Source organism: Chenopodium quinoa, unplaced genomic scaffold, assembly GCF_001683475.1.
Source record: "Chenopodium quinoa cultivar QQ74 unplaced genomic scaffold, ASM168347v1, whole genome shotgun sequence".
In the NCBI taxonomy this organism is placed as follows: domain Eukaryota; kingdom Viridiplantae; phylum Streptophyta; class Magnoliopsida; order Caryophyllales; family Amaranthaceae; genus Chenopodium; species Chenopodium quinoa.
In genome coordinates, this window is record NW_018742720.1 from 978448 (window position 1) to 998961 (window position 20514).

At 35.1% G+C, this 20514-nt stretch overlaps 2 protein-coding genes across 3 annotated transcripts in view; one reads left to right on the top strand and one right to left on the bottom strand.

Annotated features, from left to right (window-relative positions):
• The window catches only part of LOC110723086 (protein DDB_G0276689-like), a 42864-nt gene extending 26859 nt beyond the window's left edge, over positions 1 to 16005 (top strand). For both annotated transcript variants that reach the window (XM_021902369.1, XM_021902370.1), the window contains 18 exons: positions 1951 to 2028; positions 2115 to 2405; positions 2564 to 2761; positions 3159 to 3650; positions 5055 to 5216; positions 5449 to 5778; positions 7666 to 7748; positions 7928 to 8044; positions 8286 to 8514; positions 8903 to 9268; positions 9562 to 9663; positions 11237 to 11371; positions 12533 to 12621; positions 12798 to 12880; positions 12960 to 13075; positions 13884 to 13969; positions 14800 to 14899; positions 15375 to 16005. In XM_021902369.1, the coding sequence (XP_021758061.1) occupies positions 1951 to 2028; positions 2115 to 2405; positions 2564 to 2761; positions 3159 to 3650; positions 5055 to 5216; positions 5449 to 5778; positions 7666 to 7748; positions 7928 to 8044; positions 8286 to 8514; positions 8903 to 9268; positions 9562 to 9663; positions 11237 to 11371; positions 12533 to 12621; positions 12798 to 12880; positions 12960 to 13075; positions 13884 to 13969; positions 14800 to 14899; positions 15375 to 15440 (3123 nt within the window). In that variant the 3' untranslated portion in view covers positions 15441 to 16005. The remainder of the gene's footprint in view (positions 1 to 1950; positions 2029 to 2114; positions 2406 to 2563; positions 2762 to 3158; positions 3651 to 5054; positions 5217 to 5448; positions 5779 to 7665; positions 7749 to 7927; positions 8045 to 8285; positions 8515 to 8902; positions 9269 to 9561; positions 9664 to 11236; positions 11372 to 12532; positions 12622 to 12797; positions 12881 to 12959; positions 13076 to 13883; positions 13970 to 14799; positions 14900 to 15374) is intronic.
• Positions 16006 to 16673: 668 nt separating this feature from the next.
• Positions 16674 to 18975, bottom strand: LOC110722930. Its single transcript, XM_021902208.1, has 4 exons — positions 18521 to 18975; positions 17535 to 17586; positions 17204 to 17368; positions 16674 to 16949 (listed from the first exon to the last, which is right to left on the bottom strand). Exons 1-4 carry the CDS (start codon positions 18612 to 18614, stop codon positions 16919 to 16921), a joined length of 342 nt encoding a protein of 113 aa, XP_021757900.1. The 5' UTR covers positions 18615 to 18975; the 3' UTR covers positions 16674 to 16918.
• Positions 18976 to 20514: the final 1539 nt, after the last annotated feature.

Genomic DNA, 20514 nt, shown 5'->3' on the forward strand with positions numbered 1-20514 from the left:
GGCGCCATGGGGAGGGGTGGTTGGGCCCCACTAACGAAAATAGGTACTGTATAAGGCATCATGTTGTTAATTTTAACAAAGTGGATTTGGGTGGTCGTAAAGTAAAAAAAAAAAAAAAAAAATTAAACTGGTAGCAAATGTGAAACATGATGATTTTAGTGGTAGCAAATGTCAAAATTTCCTAATTTTAATGTGTCGACATTAAAATTATGCATTGGCAAGTGTGATAAATGAAACAGGTCAATAAAAAAGAATAGAGGAAGTAAAAGATTGCTCCTTGATCTACTGACATTGTTCTAAGGATCAATACAAATGAATAATACTTCCCTGTCCATTGTCCCAAATGTAATCATCACACTTTCTTTTATGTCTGTCCACTTTAATTGTTGCACTTATTCTTTCTTCCTACTATAAAAAGTAAGGTTCCACATCCTCTCGTATTCCATCAAAAAAAATCTTTATTATTTTTCATCACATATATTATTCCACAATTGACTTTGGACGGAATGAGTATCAATTGAACGTCACAAAATAAAAATAAAATAAAAATTTAAATAAGAAATTCTCCCTTCGTTTATTTTGTTCTACAAACTTTCCTTTTTAGTCCATTCTTTTTTGTTCTACTTTGCTTTATTCTATTTTTGATTTAATCCATTTTCCATCTTACCTTTTTTCCCACAATATTTACACCTTTCCACTCACTCTTTTATTTCATCCACTTTTTTCTTACATCCATCCACCTTTCATTCTCTCTCTTACTTTTTCATACTTTATCTTGCACTTACTTACCTTTTTATTGTTTTCTTGAATTGTGTATCTATAGTAAGTAACTGAGTAAAAGATGAAAGAACAGAGGGTTTATATATCTTTTCTTATTCAGAATGGTACTCTAAAATATTAAAAGGATGTATACTTTTTATCTCTCTCAACTCATGAAATGAAATTTATTTTGGTTTTTACATATATTTTGTCAAATCATAAATATATGGGGTATTACAAAACATATGAGGGTTTAAAAGTGAGTAAACTTAGGGATCATTTGGTTCTCACAGGGTAAAGGGAGTGGAATCAAGAAGGGGATAGACAGAGAAAGGAAAGTGATACCCTTTGATGTAATGTGTTGTTTGGGTGATATTTGTTTACTTGTCAATATATATCTTATCAACTTCTCTCTCATTTTAATGGAGCACCGCCGAGTCGCCGACCCCTTCAGACCACCGCCATCACTTCTCCTCTCACTGCCGTTACCACTATCTCCTTGCCATCACCACTGCTTTCTTCTCCTCCCACTGCCACTACCACTGTCTCCTTGCCATCACCACTGCTTTCTTCTCCTCCTGTTATTGTTTCACCTCCACTGTAAGGTTTTAAAGGTCATATTCAAACATAAAAACTTTAGATATGAAGTTTTCATGGTCGAATTTGACCATCTAAGCCATATTTGATAAGTTAGATGCTGATCTTATAGAAGTTGCTTCATTTCTAATCCTATGAACAACTTCCATGTGAATTTTGGGATTATCCATGTAATTGCTTTACACATTCAAATAAACTTGATATGTGTCTAATTGAAAAATGAGCTTCCCAGCCAATCATTGGTACCTTCCTTTGTCAATGGATGCACTGTTATCTTTCTTTCTTCTTTTTTTATTTATTTTATTTTATTTTGTTTTTTATAAAGTCAGATGTATCTGCTTGTTTGCAACCTTTCATTTGACACTGTAATTCCACTTATGACCTCACTGTCTCCCAACCATGGATTATTTTGGATAGAATGAATTCATCAACATGCTAATAGAGATTACTATCTTTCATCTTTTCAAGACTAACATCTTAACCCTTTGGATTCCATTACCACAACTTGGCTTGTAATATTGCACTTCTTGTAGTGTACCCTTAGAATCACAGCCCCAAAAAGAAAATTGACATGTGATATTTTTTGATGATTAGGTCCTACAACGAAAACAAGCTTTACAAAAGTACAAGCACATATTATCTGCAGATGACCAGTACCGAAGTTGGCAGGAGGTTTGTAGTATTGTTTTGGATGCTCTCCATGTCCAAAATTGCTTACAGTGCTGAATTATCTTTTTCTGTATTATTTGAGTTATAAGGTTGAAGCAGCTTGCAAGGATGATCCTGAGGGCTTAGCACTTAAATTAGCTGAAAAGGGAGCTGTTTCTGCTGCTTTGGAGGTAGCTGAGAGTGCTGGATTGTCTATTGATCTTCGTAGAGAATTACAAGGAAGACAGCTTGTCAAGCTTCTTACAGCAGACCCATTGAGTGGAGGGGGTCCAGCTGAAGCCTCACGTTTTCTTTCATCTTTGCGTGACTCAAATGATGCTTTACCTGTTGCAATGGGAGCTATGCAACTTTTGCCTAACCTGAGATCAAAGCAACTTCTTGTAATTATTTCTCAATCCTGGTGCTCTATTACTGTTTTGTTGTGCTCAATCTCTTCTAACATAACCACACACAAAAAGGCACCCTTCATTATTTTTAATATGCTATTAACTTTTTGGTGTTCAATTTCTGATATGGTTACATCTCCCATCTGCTGTAGGTTCACTTTTTTCTGAAACGGAAGGACAGTAATCTATCTGATGCTGAGGTATCTAGGCTGAACTCATGGGCATTGGGTCTTCGTGTGCTTTCAGCCTTGCCATTGCCGTGGCAGCAAAGATGCTCATCCCTCCATGAGCATCCTCAACTGATCCTTGAGGTGCTGTTGATGAGAAAACAATTACAGTCTGCTTCTCTGGTAAGTTGATTTTTTTTGAAAATTTCCATGTATATATATATATATAGAGAGAGAGAAACAGTCATTTGGGGGCTTGTTAGATTCGTCTTGATATGTACTCTCATTAATTTAACTTTTATATTTATATTTTTTACTTGGGTATTATATAAGATATTAATTGCATAAAATGTGCATTAGCAAGCATGAAACACCCATGTTGCAATTAAATAAGAACGGAAGAAGTATATGTTAAACTGTTGTTTGTCTATCAGATTTGTCTGCCGGAATATTGAAGTTCATGCTGATTTGTTAGTGTACTTCATTTTAGCTGATTTTTTTTCTCTTTAGATAATATTAGAAATCTAACTACTAACTTTGTTACTAGTTCTTATGGTGAGCTTGTTGAATTCTTCTTCAGATCCTTAAGGAGTTTCCTTCGCTTAGGGACGACAATGTAATTCTCAAATATGGTACCAAGGCCATTGCTGTCAGTATCAGCTCCCCACCCAGAGAAACACGAATATCTGTATCTGGCTCTAGACTTAAGCAGAAGACAAAAACTGCAACTCCCACAAAATCATCTTTGACTAGTAGTTTTAGTAACTTGCAAAAGGAGGCAAGGCGGGCATTTTCTTCTTGGACTCCACGTGGATCTGCAGACAAAGTCCCTCCAAAGGAGCCACATAAGAAGAGGAAAAGCTCTGTTTTAACACCATCTGAGAAAGTTGCATGGGAAACAATGACAGGAATTCAAGAAGATCATGCTTCCTCATTAACTGCTGATGGACAAGATCGACTTCCTTCTGTGTCAATTGCTGAAGAATGGATGCTGACAGGTGACCCAAAGAAGGATGATGGTATCCGTTCTTCTCATCGATATGACAGTGCTCCAGACATCATCTTATTTAAGGTATGCATAATCACCTTATTAAGGTATGCATGTATGATTTCAGAATATCAGGTATAAAATACTAACTGAATTTTTCTGGAAATATAACTTCTTATTTATTAGTGATGAGAAAACGAGAGCGTATTTAACAGCAAAAAATGGAGTCAGCTAACAAGGACAAGTTGTCCTCCTAGGAAACAGAATTATTGATCAACCCAATATATTTGTTATTTCAATCATCTCTTGACAGCCCCAGCCGGTGGACTATGGCCGCTTTAGCCCATGACAATGCAATTTATATTACTTTACCCCACAACAAATTAGTGAATTACTCCTCTGTCCACTAAATTTTTTGTGATCCCTTTTCAGATATATATGAGAACCCATACTTATATGAGAACTGATCTAAAATTAAGAACATATGATTAAAAATTTAGAACACATGATTCAAAGTTTAGAACATGAGTGACAAAATAAAACATAGTGTGGCTCATAAGTTTGATCCCTCGAAACTATCTTCAGCGTCTCCTTGGTTTTATAGACTGGGACCAAGGTGCTCTTCTTCCAATCTTTTGAGATCCATGTGTCCCTCCATATCTTGTTAAAGAGGTCTTCCACCAATCAATACCAATCTTAACCAAACACCTCCACACCTCTACCAATATACCATCAGGACCAACTGCTTTCTTAGGCTTCGTCTTCTTCAGTGCGGTCTCGACCTCTACTCTCCTAATCCTCCGCTCATTCTGCATGTTGATTTCTTCATCACTCACAAAGGCATCTCCTATCACAACTCCTTGATCTCCATCAAGCAATTTGTCGAAGTACCCCGTCCAGTCGTCCACCTGTCCTTAATGTCTTCATCTTGTACTAAAACATTTTGGTTCTTACCTTTGACACACTTTACCATGCCAATATCCTTCCTCGCCTTTTGTCTTCTCTTCGCCCATCTTATAAATGACCTTTTCTCCCTCCTTAGAGTCAAGCTTTCGCCAACTCCTTTAATGAATATTTCTTCTAGATAATAGGCCCAAAGTTGGTTAAGTGGTACTAAGAGCAAGTTTTTGGCTCTTATTTTGATTACAGCGTCATCACTCTGGCTCCCATGAGTATAGTTGGTTTAAGTGGTACTAAGAGCAAATTTTTTAATTTGGGTGGGTGAAAATCAAAGTTTTGACCGGTAATCTAATTATTATATCGCGCTGTTTTGTTTTGCACAATAGCTTGATTGATAATATTTACATTGTTAGATAATGTTGAGAATACATTTTTATGATCAATTGCCATTCCATTTCATGCTTCTCTGCACCTGCAGTTCTGCTTGCCTTTGTACCTTGATATTGAATTGTTGAGTAAGCTATATTTCTTTCTTATTGTTATTCTTTAGATTATAACTTTTATGCTTGTTCTGTCTCTTCTCTTCAGGCACTTCTTTCCTTGTGTTCTGATGGAACAATTTCTGCAAAAGGTGCCATAGATTTGTGTGTCGATCAAATGAAGTGCGTTTTAAGCTCTCAACAACTTCCCGAGAATGCTTCTGTTGAAATTATTGGGCGAGCATACCATGCAACAGAAACATTTGTAGAGGTAGTGACCGACTGACCTTTTTTTTTTTTTTTTTTACACATTTGTTGGGTTTTTTGTTTCTGGGTACAAGTTCTTCTTTGCTCACCTTTGTTTCTCAATGAGTAATATATGCTAGTCGGCAGAGGGGTGGGCATTTGGATTGGGACTTGTAAGTGTCGAATAGGCTGTTCAGATTGTACACATTACTTGGATTTTGTAGCGTACATGATTGACTGTGTTTCAATGTCTGCAGGGACTACTCTATGCTAGATCACTGCTTAAGAAACTTGTTGGGAGCAGTGACTTACCTGGTAATTCTGAAAGAAGCAAGGATACAGATGATGGATCATCTGAAGCTGGAAGCTCTAGTGCTGGTAATCAAATTACAGATGAACTATCTGAGCTCTTGTCGCAAGCTGATGCCTGGCTTCGACGTGCGGAATTACTTCAGAGCCTTCTTGGATCAGGAATTGCTGTTTCTCTTGATGATATTGCTGACCAGGAGTCATCTGCATGTCTTCGTGACAGATTGATTGGGGAGGAACGTTATAGCATGGCTGTCTATACTTGCAAAAAGTGCAAGGTACTTCCCTTTGTTTTAAATTGATTGACCTCATCTCTATTTTGGTAAGATCCCACAGTTGGCAGTATTTAGGAGAGTACAGTCTTGCACTGCTGTTAGCCTAGTAGATTAGTAAAATGAATTGGAGAGTTATGAAACTGGATGGTAGTTTAACGTGAAATTCAACTTCAATAGAGGTTACCATAAACAAGCCCCCTCACCTTTTTTTTTCAAGAAAAGTCTGTTCTAGTATTCTTAGCTGCATTTAAGGCTTCTTTTCACCTAAGGTGACTTGTCTAAACTATGAGTTTGAGCTGATTTTATCATTATGTTTGGATACAATAAAGAAGGGAAAAGGGAGGGGAAGGGAAAGGGAGATGAGGAGAGGGAGAAGGAGAAGGAGAAGGTGACCTTCCATTTTCCTTTTAAATGTCTTCAACCATGGAGGGATTTGGTTTATTAAAAGGGGAAGGAAAATGGATCCTTCCAATTCCCTCCCCTCCCTCCTTGCATTAGATATCCAAATAATGCATCCCTCCTTTTCTCTTCTTTTCCTTTTCCTCCACTTTTCTCTATCTAAATACACGGTAAATGTCCACTATCACCATGGATATTTAACTGTACTTCACTAGATCTACAACTACTTGTATACCCCTTTTAGTTATTGTTTAAGTTGGATTGGGTTAATCTCTTTGCAAAGATGACATAAACTTAAGGGGTGTCAATCGGGTTTTCGGTTCAGTTTTGGGTTCGGTTTATCGGTTTTCGGTTTGTAATGGGTCGGTTTTAAACGGGTTGGAATTATTAACGGGTCAGTTTGGGTCGGTTTTAAATAATTTCGGGTCGGATTTGTTTGTTTTATTTTTATTACAGTTTCTTTTTGGGTCGGATTGTAATCGGGTCGGGTTATAATTAGTTCGGGTCAAAATCGGTTCGGGTTAAATTCGGTCGGTTTAAAAACAGGGTTTGTCAGTTTAAAGCGGGTTTTGGGTCAACACATATCGGGACCTAATCGGATCGGGTTGTAATTGGTTCGAGTTGAACTTAGTCGGTTTGACAACTAGTTTTGCTAGTTTTAAACGGGTTTCGTTAACATATATCGTCTAGTATATCCTCAATATTCTTTAATTAGTTATTCCAATAGATCATACGGAGTATTAATTAGTTGTTTAACTTTATGTCTCTTTTTTGTATAATACTTTAAGGATCAAATAATAATAACAAATCTAGAGTTAGCTTTTGATTTAGATTTTTAATTTTTTTAATACAATATAGTGTTCCATAAGCCATTACTCGTTAGAGGACGATAATATTGTAGCATAAAATTTCAAACCTTTTCAATATAAATAATTTATAATTCAAATTAACCCTTTTGTTTTACTATTGATAAAATATACCAAAAAAAAAAAAAAATTATACGGTCATAACGGGCTACGGGATTACGGATTATAAACGGTTCGGTTATAACCGATTACGGGTTGTAAACGGTTTGATGATAACTTATTACGGGTTAAACGGTTCAATCCTAATCAGTTACAGGTTGTAAACAATTTGGGTTTATCGGGTTTGAACGGTTTCGGTTTACAATGGGTCGGTTGCTATCGGGTTCAAAAGTACTCGATTCGGGTTCTCGTTTTTGGGTTGTATCAGTTCGGCTTGATATTGGGTACGATTCATTAACGGTTCTCAAACATTCGGATCGGTTCAGTTTCAAGTTTTTAAAAATCGGGTCGGGTCGGTTTACGGTTTTAAAATAATAGGTTCTTAGCGATTCGGTTCCTTTTCGGAACAGTTCGAAACGGTTTCGGATTCACCAGTTCGGGTCGGTTTTTAACAGCTCTACATAAACTGTTTGTTGCATATTCCCTTGAATAAGAAATTTTTGAGTTTGCTTTGTTCACTTTTCAGATTGATCTTTTTCCCGTATGGATCGCATGGGGGCATGCTTTACTTCGTATGGAGCACTATTCACAGGCCCGTGTGAAATTTATGTATGAATTTCCTATACTGCTCAAAGTCTCTGGCATTCTTTTTCCTTTTCAGTTTGAATGCTCTCTTCAGATCTTTTTGTTTATATAGTTTCTCAGTTTCTCCTTTGGGTGGAAGAGAAATGGGTGACAGATGTAGATGCTTATGATTGACAGTTTGACACTTTCCTGCTGAAATGCAGACAAGCTCTCCAACTGCGCAAGAATGATCCTGACTTCCATGTTGCACCAGTTATTTTGGACATCATTAACACTATTGAAGGTGGTCCTCCAGTTGACGTGTCTGCAGTTCGTTCCATGTAAGTGGAATATGCTGTCTTTTTTTGCCTTGCTTTTTTCTCCTAGGGAAAGAGATTGTTATGTATGCATACTGTCAAATTCTTTATCAGTTGCATAAGCATTGATTATAGACATTATGCGTGTTAGATAATTCTTTTGAAGTAATCCTATCAAATGATTTCTATAAAACCAAAAAGAAATAAAGTAGTTGTCAAGAAAGAAATGTACTTTAGAAGCTGATTGTTGTAATATATGTCACAGGTATGAACATCTTGCAAAAAGTGCACCGACAATTCTAGATGATTCTCTATCTGCAGATTCATATCTTAATGTCCTGCACATGCCATCTACTTTTCCTCGTTCAGAGAGGTCAAGGGGGTCCCAAGAGCCTGAAAATAGTAGCTCAATGAGTGGCACAGATTATGATGATGGACCACGCAGTAATCTGGATAATATTCGGTACCTTGAATGTGTCAACTACCTTCAAGATGTAAGAATCAGAAATTTAATTTAACCTATTAGTATATGCGATCGGTGTTGGAGTAAAAATTAAAAGATTATTCGGTTAAATGGCCTTTTATTTGTTGTCGTTAACATGGGTTTAGTGAGGTCTTCTGTGTGATTTTGTCTTGTCTTTTACTTATAGAATACTACTGCTCTTCTGGTGCTTAAATTGTGATTCTTGAGGTCTATGCTACTGTAGTCAGTGTAGCTATTGCCTGTAGGCAGTGAGGATTGACTACAGATTTTAGTTTTTTTTTTCACGGTTTTGGAATTTACTATGTGATGCTCACTCCCTATTCTCCTTTTGCAAACTCCTATGCTGTAATATACCTACTGCCGTTTAGATGTTTAAGTAATTTTCTTTTCTTATGCAGTATGCACGACAGGATTTGCTAGATTTTATGTTCAGGCATGGACATTATAATGACGCTTGCTTGCTATTCTTTCCTCCTGAGGGTGTTCCTCCACCTCCTCAACCATCATCTGTCGGGACAGTTACTTCATCTTCATCTCCACAGAGACCAGACTCTGTGGTAACTGATTATGGCACCATTGACAGTTTATGCGAATTTTGTATAAACTATGGTGCTATGTCTGTGTTGGAAGAAGTGATTTCTGCGAGAATTTCATCTTCAGCATCCCTAGACTCTGCTGTAAATAAGTATACGGAGATGGCATTGGCTAAAATATGCAACTATTGCGAGACTCATAAACATTTTAACTACCTCTACAAGTTTCTGGTAATTCAAAATCCCTTATTAACTGTCAGCCAAAGTAAAGTTTACATAGAGTGCCCTGTGTATGTCTTCTGTAATCCATCCAAATACTGCAAAATCTTTCATACACTTTTCTTATAAGAACATGAAAATTGTGTTGTTTACGTTGGGATGCTTTGGCTTTTGTACCTGTCATCAATCATACTAAGGTTTATCCCCCATTAGTGTCATCCATCATATTTCTGGCTGTACTTCCTCATTAGTCCATTAATGCAAAATTTGACTGGTCTCCTATTATCATTATAATATTGATGCAGGTGATTAAAAGAGATCATGTTGCTGCTGGTCTTTGCTGTATTCAGTTATTTATGAATTCTTTGTCCCAAGAAGATGCGGTAAAGCATTTGCAAAATGCCAAGGTACCACTAACCTCTCAATCACTGCATTTTGTAATGGCAAAAGCTCTTTTGCCTCTTCACTCTCTTTGTTCTTTCTAGGATATATACTTCGTATAAGTCTAGTACTAGCTGTTGTGAATCCTGTAGGTTTTAGTAAAGATATGATTAACTTATTTTTATTTGCTTTTATTGGTATAATCGGTTGTCCTCCTTTAACAGCAGAGTATAAAAACTGATGACTAAATAAGCCTGCATTTTCTGGACTTAATGTGTGAGCTGAATTATTATTTAAATTTTGTTTCTATTCAGAATTCTTGAGCAACCCTTTCATTTCATCCCATGTTCCTTGTTTTTTTATTACCCGTCTTTAATGATCATAGAGGTGCAAGTATTTAAGCTGTCCGCTTTTGTGGTTTATTTCTCCTGTAGTAGTTACAGGATTTTCTGAGCTATATAAGTTTTGCGAAAATACAATCGTTCACATGAACTTTATCAGCATTACCAAACATGTTCAATGGCTAGATATAGGTCTCACTAGCCAAAAAATTTAAAATTTTTTAGTGATTATAAAAAATTTTAGCATTAAAATATAAAAATCTCCCTAAAAGATAATAAAAAAAATTAAAAATTCATTTCTTCTCTCCTTTCTTTCTCTCTGCCTCTCCTTTTCTCTCCACCTAGTTCTCTAAGAGAGAGTGCATTTCGGAGTTAATGCTTTCAACGGTGATTCGTAAGCCTTAAAAACCCATAGAGAGGAGGAAAAGAGATCTAGGTGGAGAAGGGAAGAGAGGAGAGAGAAAGAAAGAAAGGAGGGATGAAAGTTTTTTTAAAAAAAAAAAATTGCGGGGATTATTAAATTTAATGTTTTAATTTATTTTTCTATTATTTTACTGTTTTTAAAACTTTTTGATCTGAGATACTGGAATGTCATTGAGTTTCCGCAGTGACGAAGTTCGTGTTAAATTTTTTATTGTGACAAGTTTGCATCAATGGTCATCGTTGGCTAAAGGTTGTGTCACTGGATGTGATATTGCTAAAAATTCTCATTTTATGGGTAAATTTACCTGAGTAAGGATATAATATCATAACTATATGTGATAAGATTTGCAAATTTTTTGGAATTTAATTATGCTATCTTGATCTCCAAGCCACAACTCACTTTATAAAGAGTGATCATTTGTGGGGTTACAATACGCTCAGATGGCATAAGTTACAAAGACCCTATCAACTCCTTAATACCAAAGTATTTACACAATCCAGACTCCAGATTAAGTCAGTAAGATCTTGGAACTACAAACACATACCTTACAGGCATACACTACTCCTTGGAGAGTGTATCTTACTTGTTTGAAGACCATTGCATGCATGTGGATTTATATTAAAGCTGATGAAAGCACCCCCACCACCGTGTACATAGCTGAAAACGTCAAATACATCTCCATCCCTCATGTTTAGCTGCATGCATTTTCTTATTCATTCAAAAATCAAATTAACTAGGAATAGTTTCGATTGGATTAAAGAAAGAAAGAAAGAAAGAAACGTACATTGTCGGGGGTGATATTTATATTTGTTTCATTTTTATTTTTGAGTGTAGGTACATTTTGATGATGGGATAACAGCCCGTAGAGAGACAGCTAAACTTGTTGGAAAAGGCATTCGAGGTAAAAGTGCCTCAGAGAAACTTACTGAGGAAGGACTCAACAAACTTTCAGCTCGGGCTGCTATTCAGGTAATTGCATCAATTCATTAAAAATCTTATAACTTATAATCTTTGGGATTTTGTTGACTTGTTTCTACTTGCTAATGTTCATGGGATCAAAATAAAGAATACAAATTATGTGTTTCTTGTAATACATTTGCTTTATAGTTTCTGATAGTGCTGCCTTACATTTCCAACTCTAAATGATGTAGTGGTCAAGCATCTATGGATAATATGTGTGCAATTTTTCCACCTTTTTTTTGCGTTTTTTTATTTTATTTTTTATTTTTGCTGGACTTAATCCTGCTAGTTGGCACTTGGATTATGCACTTTTATCAAGGAATAATGTGACTTGATGGATCCAAATTGGACCCTAAGTTGGATGGGATTTGCAATCATCATCTTTTGGAGCAAAAGTGATTGTTAGCTAACTTAGCTTGTAATGGAGCTCTTGTTTTAACTGTTTTGGAGGAGTTATTTTGACTGTATTAGCCTATTACTCTGCTAGCTGTTTTGGATGTTATAAACCGGAGAAAAAAAGACTTGGTGCTTTGAGATTAAGTAAAATTTGATACTTGTATTCAAGGATGCACGGATTTGCCTATCAGGTGCCGTCTCCTGTACCCGAAACGTATCGGGGACGGGTACGGTACGGGTACGCATAGGATATGTCCCCACACCGTCCCCTTCAAAAGTGGTACGCCAAGGCAGTTTGGGGGCGTTTAGCATCTTGATTGGAAACTTATCGGGTACGGAAAAGCCTGATTTATGATGTATCCTATGAAGCCCAGCCCTTTAAAAAAAATAAAATAATAATAATAATAATAATAATAATAATAATAATAATAATAATAATAAAATAAAAAACCAAATTAGTATAATACGTACCTGATTGTCGATTTCCCCCAATTCTAAAAAACCCTATGATACTAGAATAGTATAATGTAAATTAATCTTTTTGTTATTGGTGTAGGTTACAGTACATTCTTAAATTTGTATAACAAAAAAGTTGTATGACTATGAGTGATGGATGTTGGATGGACTCAATCCCTAGCCCCCGTTCAATCCTGCTTATTGTGTTTTTCTAGCACATCTATTATTCCTGTCTTTCTCTGATGTGTTTTCTGTGATGCTGGTAAATAGATGGTTTTGAAAACTAATGCGCTTCTAGTGTTTTTTCTACCATCATAGGTTGAAGTTGTGAAATGCCTGAATGAAACCGAAGGTCCACAGTGGAAACATTCTGTCTTTGGAAATCCAAATGATCCTGAAACGTTCAGGTATCTGATACTTCTTGGTGGTACAGATTAGCAGTGTCCATTTATTAAGTGTAGAAAACAAATCATAATTTATCTGGAATTTACTCCCTCCTGCTATGTAATCAACTTCATTTATACGCCTTGTGAGGGCCTATATCTCATTTCTATTTCTGGCCATTGTGTTAATGCTTTTGCAGGAGGAGGTGTCAAATTGCAGAAACTCTTGCAGAGAAGAACTTTGACTTGGCTTACCAAGTTGTCTGTCAATTTGATCTTCCTGGTAGCCTATTTATTACTTGTTTTTATTGATGTCATCTTTCTTAAGCATACATATTGTGGCTCTAACTCAATATCTACAGCTGTGGATATTTATGCTGCGGTTGCTGCATCGCTTGCTGAAAGGAAAAAGGGGAACCTGTTGACTGAATTTTTAAGGAACATTAAGGGAAATATATATGATGATGAATGGGATGAGGTATTTCTTTTTCTTTTCTTAACATTGGCATTGGTATCAACAACGTAATCAAGTGGATATTAAGTTCTTCTAGCATAATTATTTATCAGATCATTGTAACTGTATTTTGTTACTACACTGAACATGGTTTACTTTTCACAGTATTAGATTAGCCTCAATTTAAATACTATTGTCGAAGATGAGTGCCACAAGAAGGGATGAGAAGAACTAAGAAAATATCTGGCTCAGAATTTGATGTGTTTTTCTCTCTTTAGCTTTAGGAGTTAGGAGGTCATAGACGATAATTCGAGCTAAAACAACATATCTGCATAATTTAGTGAGGAAGATGGTTAATTTTGGCTAAAACCCGAATTAGAAAGCTAAATCAAAGCCCTTGGTTTTCTTTTTTTTTTTTTTTAATGATTAAATGAAAACAGTTGTCCTTAGAAATAATATTGAGCATATTTTTGTAATTTCCTTGATTGGTTTCTTTAACAGTTTAACTGTGCTTGAACTTATCATCCCCCTAGAATAAAAGTGCAAGTCAAACTAACCTCCAGTTTGAATTAGACAGTGGTTTGACCTGTCACCTTATTGCTTGTCAAGCTGTCAAATTATAAAGGAACCTATCATCATTTCCTTCAAAATGTGAGATGTGTTATATTACTGCCTAATCATCAACTTGCTCTAATGTGTTTATATTACCTTTTAGTTCTAAGCATGTTGCCTAATAATCCAGGACATATTTTACTCTCTTGGGATTTTATCAAGATTCCTACAATTGCATTGATCTCTGGCTTTAATTGTCTTTAACTTTATGATGCTCTAGGTTTTGGGGGCTGCCATAAATGTATATGCAAACAAACACAAGGAGCGCCCAGATCGTCTCATAGACATGTTAATCAGTACCCACAGGTAATGAACTATAAACTTCATGTATGTTACATTTCATGTACTTGTGTATTAAAGGTGTATAGACTGCGGCCGTGGTTCTTTTTAGTAAAGCAGTTGTTTAGTAATTTTTGTCTACTGGCTGGTACAATTAAGCTACTTAGCAATATGGCTATCAAGCAGGTGAGATGGCTAATTCAAGCACATGCCTATATAGCTAACAATTCTGTTGAACATAGACAAATTCCATTATGTATACCATGTTTTCACACAGCCTAACCCTATTCTTGAGTGATTTGACGCAAGAACCCTGGTAAAAAAAATGCTTACCTGAATTAGAAGGTGCTAAAAAGGGTGGGAGGGATTTGAGACTGAAAGACTATTCCTGGTATGAAAAGGAGACAGCAACTGGGAAGTAAGTACAACAAGGGATTTTCTGTTGAGTCATAGTAAACAATTTTCTGAATATCCTGAGTCAATCTAGATTAAAAGGCAGAATTTGCAATTAAAGAGTTTCAGTATCCTTTCTTTGGCTCTCAACTATTTCGCGCCTATGGTGTTGCCTTAGTGTAATATATTGCTTGAAGCAGACGTTTCTTTGAGTACAAGAATGGTAAACAGTTGTTTGGACCCTCACAATGAAAAGCTTTTGCAGCATCCCTCTCTGGTCGAATTCCAGATCCCCTTTTTCAATAAGAATTTTATGGTTTAGAATAAGTGTAGTTTTCCCTCCACTTTTAATGGAACCTTTTTTTTCGTCTGTTTATAATCCTATTCTCATACACAAATATCTAGAATATTATATGGGTTAAAGTAATCTGGATTTTAAAAACATGGTATTTGTGTATGTGCAGGAAGGTGTTGGCTTGTGTTGTCTGTGGTCGTCTAAAAGGTGCTTTCCAAATTGCCTCCAGAAGTGGCAGTGTGGCTGATGTTCAATATGTGGCACATCAGGTTTGATTCTCTTTGATCCCTGGTTCATGTCCTCTATAGTTGAATCGAATTTGGGCAAGCTTTCATTCCATTTTTTATGTACAATAAAGCCACATGCCCACATCATTCAACTACTTTTGGGAAAAAAAAAAAAAAAAAAAAAATTGATCTATGTAGGCTCATGTATGTTGTTGAGTTAGTCTACAGTTATAGATCCATGACGTTTTTATCAAATAAAAACATTTACCATGTTGATTGAAAGGTCAGGTCAGGCGAATTGCTCTCATCAAATTACTGTAAAACTTGTTGTTAGACTTCACTGTTCATGACAATATTGCATATCCTTTTCCATAGCAGCCTAACTAAAAGTGTCAAGGATGACAGCTCTAATGTAGTTTACAGCTTACTGTCAAAGAATATGATTTTTTTCATGTGATTGTTGATATGGACTGGTCTGGTTTGATATAAGTTAAAGTTTGTTTTGTGTATTGGGCAGGCTCTGCATGCGAATGCACTCCCAGTTCTTGACTTGTGCAAACAATGGTTGGCTCAATATATGTAATTCTTTATCGACGTGATTACAATAATTGGAGATAGCACTCGGCTTGAAATTATTTTTGTTGATTTCTACTTTAAGTTGCACTCATAAGAGAAAGTGGTGATGTGAGTCGCTGCATAAGCATGATGCTTCTTTTGGGGTGATTCATCTATAAAACAACGCTTAGATCAACAAACTCCAGTTCTCTACTCGTCTTAACCAAATGCCGATTTTGAGAGCTTTGTTTTCTGACAGTTTTGCATGTCTGTTAACTCTTGGTGGTTCATGCGGCACCTAATTGTTGAAATGGCAGCTTGCTGCTTCAAGCAATAGAAGAATGTGCATTGAGTTTGGTGCTGTTGAGGCGTAAACGCCACAAGTGTAACTTCTACATGGTAAAAGAAAATATAGGATTATAGTTATACAGCAGACTTCCTTGCGGCCTGTACCCTGAGCTTGTATATATAACTTTCCGAGTTTGTACATAATTTGCCTTACGGTTTGTTTGGATAGCAAAGAAGGAAAGAAAAGAAGGGGAAGGAGAATGGAGGAAGGGAAGGGAAAAGAAAGGGAGGGGGAGGTGAGCTCCATTTTCCCTTCAAATCTCTCCAATTTTGGAGAGATTATGGTTATTATAGAGAGAGGAAAATAGATCCCTCCCTCTCCTTCCCCTTCCTTCCCCCAATCTTTTACCCAAACAAGAGATTTTGTCCCCCTCTATTTCTCTTCTCTTCTCTTCTTTTCCTTTCATTTCTTCTTATCCAAACAAAGTGTTAGTCATACTTTGCCATTTTGTAGTTGTCAAGGCTTATGTTGATATATTTAGAGTACAGTTTAGAAAAAGAAAAGGTTTTAATATACATGGTGAGATGGTTTACCTTGTAAGAATTTTAGGTTGTAACAAGTTTTGACAACTCCTAGATTACATTTGCGGTCAAGAACAAGCAGGAACATATATACTGTCGAAAGAGAAAGGCATTGATCAAATGAAATTTACTGTGTAGTGTTACATATCTTATTTCATGGCACAAATATGTATTGGTTTATTGATCTTCGAATAACATACAATGAGGGATTAGTATGAACAAATGATTATTCTATAGCAATACTAATTTGAAAGTTCTGTGTTTAATGGAAACAAGAAAAGGAAAAATAAGATATTGTAGACTTGTAACTTTGATTTGCTTGATTGATCAGGGGAAAATTCCTACTGATCACGGCAAATTTTCTTGCGGGTTTATATAAATTGACAAGATGTTGGCAGAAATTACAACACTTGTAATATATGCAGTAAAGATCAAACCAGAAATCATATACGGAGTACTTTGTGATTTTTATACAAACTTATTTGTAGGATTTTAGCATCTTTTTAAGGATAAAAATGCCAAGTACGATCTAATCAAACCTGAAAATTTCGAATCTTCAGCAACTGCACTGATCATTTAGACATTTACTGCTACATTTATATAATTCTGCAAGTATTTACTTGAGATGAACTCTCTTCAGTACTCTCTACCATTTTCCAGGAACATCCTGTTGCAAATTATATCAAACAATGCATCACTTTCTGATAGAGAAACTAGAAAGCGCAAAAACAACATAAAACATCAAGCCCTTGAAGGCAGGAGATGTTATATATGAGAATTACTGATACTAACCGAAAAATATACAGCACAAATCTTAAAATAAATCTTTCAGATGAATTACTTGAGAGATAGTAAGTTATCTGATTTATGAAATAAGAATGATCATATAGAATAAACAGATAAAGGTCAATAAGATCTTACTGATCATCTTGCTTGCCCTCTCCGGTATTCAGCACGTCCAGAACAGCAAAAGCAGCTTTCTGAAAACATTCCTTTTCTTCCTCAATGGCCTTCCTCCTCTCAAGAGCAGACTGTCTGCACCTTTCCATTTCTTCAGTTACTTCCGCAGAGTGTCCATCAATTTCACTGCACAATTATCAAATATAAGTATTCGAATATATTAATATGGTTGTGTGATTATTCACAGCAAGCACTGAATTTCATATGCTGATAACAAAGAAATATTTAGCAAATTGAGTATTGTTTTTTGTCCAGCAGCTTAAATTTCGATTACTAAAGATTGCGAATTCACTTGATCATCTTAAGCAGATCTTCCATTGCTCCTTGTACTTGCTGCGAAAGATCTGCATCCATAAATATAAAGTTGATTTAGACCTTTGCAACTCCCTTAACATCCGTAAAACAGCTTGCCTCAGAATTTCAGACAATTATAAATAACTACGAGAGCAATTATATGATACATGACAATATGACATTCAGTTGAATAATTCGTCCGCAGAACTTTTTCTCATTGTGTTCATTTAGATTCAGATTCATCCTTTAAATCCTATAAAAATTCAAATCTAACTCGATTAAGTAGGTTGCTAGCATGAAATCAATTACATTCAGCAACATATAATACTTTAAACCGGATATTATTCAAATAAATCAGTATCAATTGACTAGCTCAACTGCTCAAACAGAGACAAAATTGCGGAAAACAGCAGTATGCAATTTCGATGTTTAAGGAAAAAGAAAATTCATCAAAACTTTATGATCATCGATTACAGAGTTAAACAAAAGATTGAATATCAGAAATCAAGCATCAGCGTAATAAATACATGATAAACAATTTAAAAGTTTGATGATAATAAATATTATACAGTGAAATCAAAAACATTCAACGAAGTTACAGATATAAATTCGAAACTTCAAGCAAAACATTGATCAGGTTAATCGAAACACATCAAAACAGTAAACATTGCTCAAATTGCAGCTGAGAGAGACAGAGATTAAAGCTAATTCGATAATTTAACCTAAATTTTCATCAAAATAATGTGGCGAATCAACAAATTCAAAGCGAAACTAAATTTGACACGTTATGCTTGAAATTCAAACACATTATCAGCGAAAATCTTACGCAATTCTCCAAAATGTAATCAATCAATTACACAACAACAAATCACAACAACGAAATGCAAATATAACCTAATTTTAATTGATCTGGAAATCGATAATCAATTGTAAGAACTCAAACTGAAATTCAAACAAAGAGCGAAGATGAAAAGAGAGAAAAACCGTAAAGGACGGTGGAGAAGTGAGATTCGAGCTCAGGAAGAGAATTCGTTTGATGCGATAAAGGCACGATTGCTTGCTCCGACGATTCCTCCATTGTTGACGAGCTTCAAAGCAGAGAATGAGGAGAGAGAAAGAGGAGAGAGAAAGTAGTTTGTTTGGTTTGGGGAAGAAGAAGGCGGGGAAATTTGAATCGATCAAATAAATTTGAAGCCCAACCCAATATTTATACGGAGTACAAGATTACGGGCCCTATTTAACACACACTTGAGTCACCATATCAACAATCCAACTTAATAATCTTTTATTTCCATTTTTATTTTTATTTATTTATTTATTTATTTGTAATTTGCAAATTGCGGTTTGTGTTTAGCAAATTGCAACCAAAAAAAGAAAGAAAATGTTATACATAGCCCTTATGACTACATGTAAGCATTAAATTTTTACACTTGAAAATCGTAAAAAGTTAAGAAATCATAAAAATATAAACACTAATTACACTGATTTACGCGCATTTTTGTCATGAATTCCTAATTTTATACAATTTCCAAAGGTGTATTTAATGCTTATATATAGCTCTTAGGGCTACATATAGCATTACCCTTAAAAAAAATGCAAATTACAACCCAAAAGTTCTTATAAATTGTAAATTGCAGCCCGATTCAACCTTTTTTATCGATTTACGTGTCAAAAAATATTTTGTTTAGATTTTAGGGGTTATTTTAGCCTTTAAGGGTCCGGATTGAGATCCAACTTGATAATCTTGCTTGCAACAAAATAAACCATATTGATGGCGGTGAAAGTTGCAACTTATGAAGTAATTTAAAATTTAAAACAAAATAAATAAATAAATTGAAGAGAGCGAATTGTAACACGAATTAAATTAGGCATTTGTGGGTAGTTTATTGGAATTGTTTACTACCTTCATTTTACAAATAAAAAGAAACGAAATATTTTTTATTTTAGAGAGCCACAAGAGCCGGTAATGAGAATCGATCCTAAGATCTCTTAAAACCAGGAGAAAAGTATTTTCTCAACCACTTGAGCTATTAGCTTAGGGTTATTTTATGTTGTCGGAATTTTTATTTATTTTTTTACCAAATTGTCGTTTATTATTTTTTTTACCAATACGGTCAATTGGCCCCTCCTTTAGTCCTCCTACTCCCCTTTCTCTCAACGTTTTCCATTAATTGAAGCACACTTCACGTTCTCCATTGAGGCGCCTTCTAATATTTGTATCCTTCTAAGGTAGTTGATGTTTCTTTTTATAATCATCATATCAATTTCACAATATATGGTTTCAATTTTATATATGATCTTATTTAATTTAATTAAGTGTAGGGTTCGAAAATCTGAATTATTGGTTCTAATTACTAAGATTAACCAGCAATTTTGTTGCTAGAAAAGAAAATTATGAGCCTAATTTGATAATTGAATCAAATATTTCTCAAATTATGAGATTTTTCGAGCCTTATTTGGTAATTGAATCAAATTTGATTGCTAATGTATTGTAGAACCCTTAATTGTTAGGATTGAACTATGAAATTAGACCTCTTCTCCCTGCAATTGTTAGTTTAAATTCTTTGTGTAAGTTAAATTATGGAACTTCTAATTTACTGGAGAATTTTGCACTGTCTAATCCTTATTATAGTTAATAAGGATCATTTTTTGTATTCCTTCATATGAACAACATATTCAAAGTAATAGTTTTGTTGAGACATAATAATTAATTTTTCAATGACTAAATTTTGAGTTTAACTGTCATTAGAGTACCTAACAAGAAATTATCTTCATGTTATGAGGATCATGCTTAACATTACAGTAGTCGGTACGAGTTGTATGGGAAAAATGAATGTAAAGTCTATGAGGTAAATAAGAAAGAAATTGATTTGATTTAGTTGATTAACAATACAAATCTCGAATATCGACTATGCTTGAACCTTATCTTCTTGTGGAGGATCAACACCAACTGCAATTTGGAATGCAGATCAAGGATG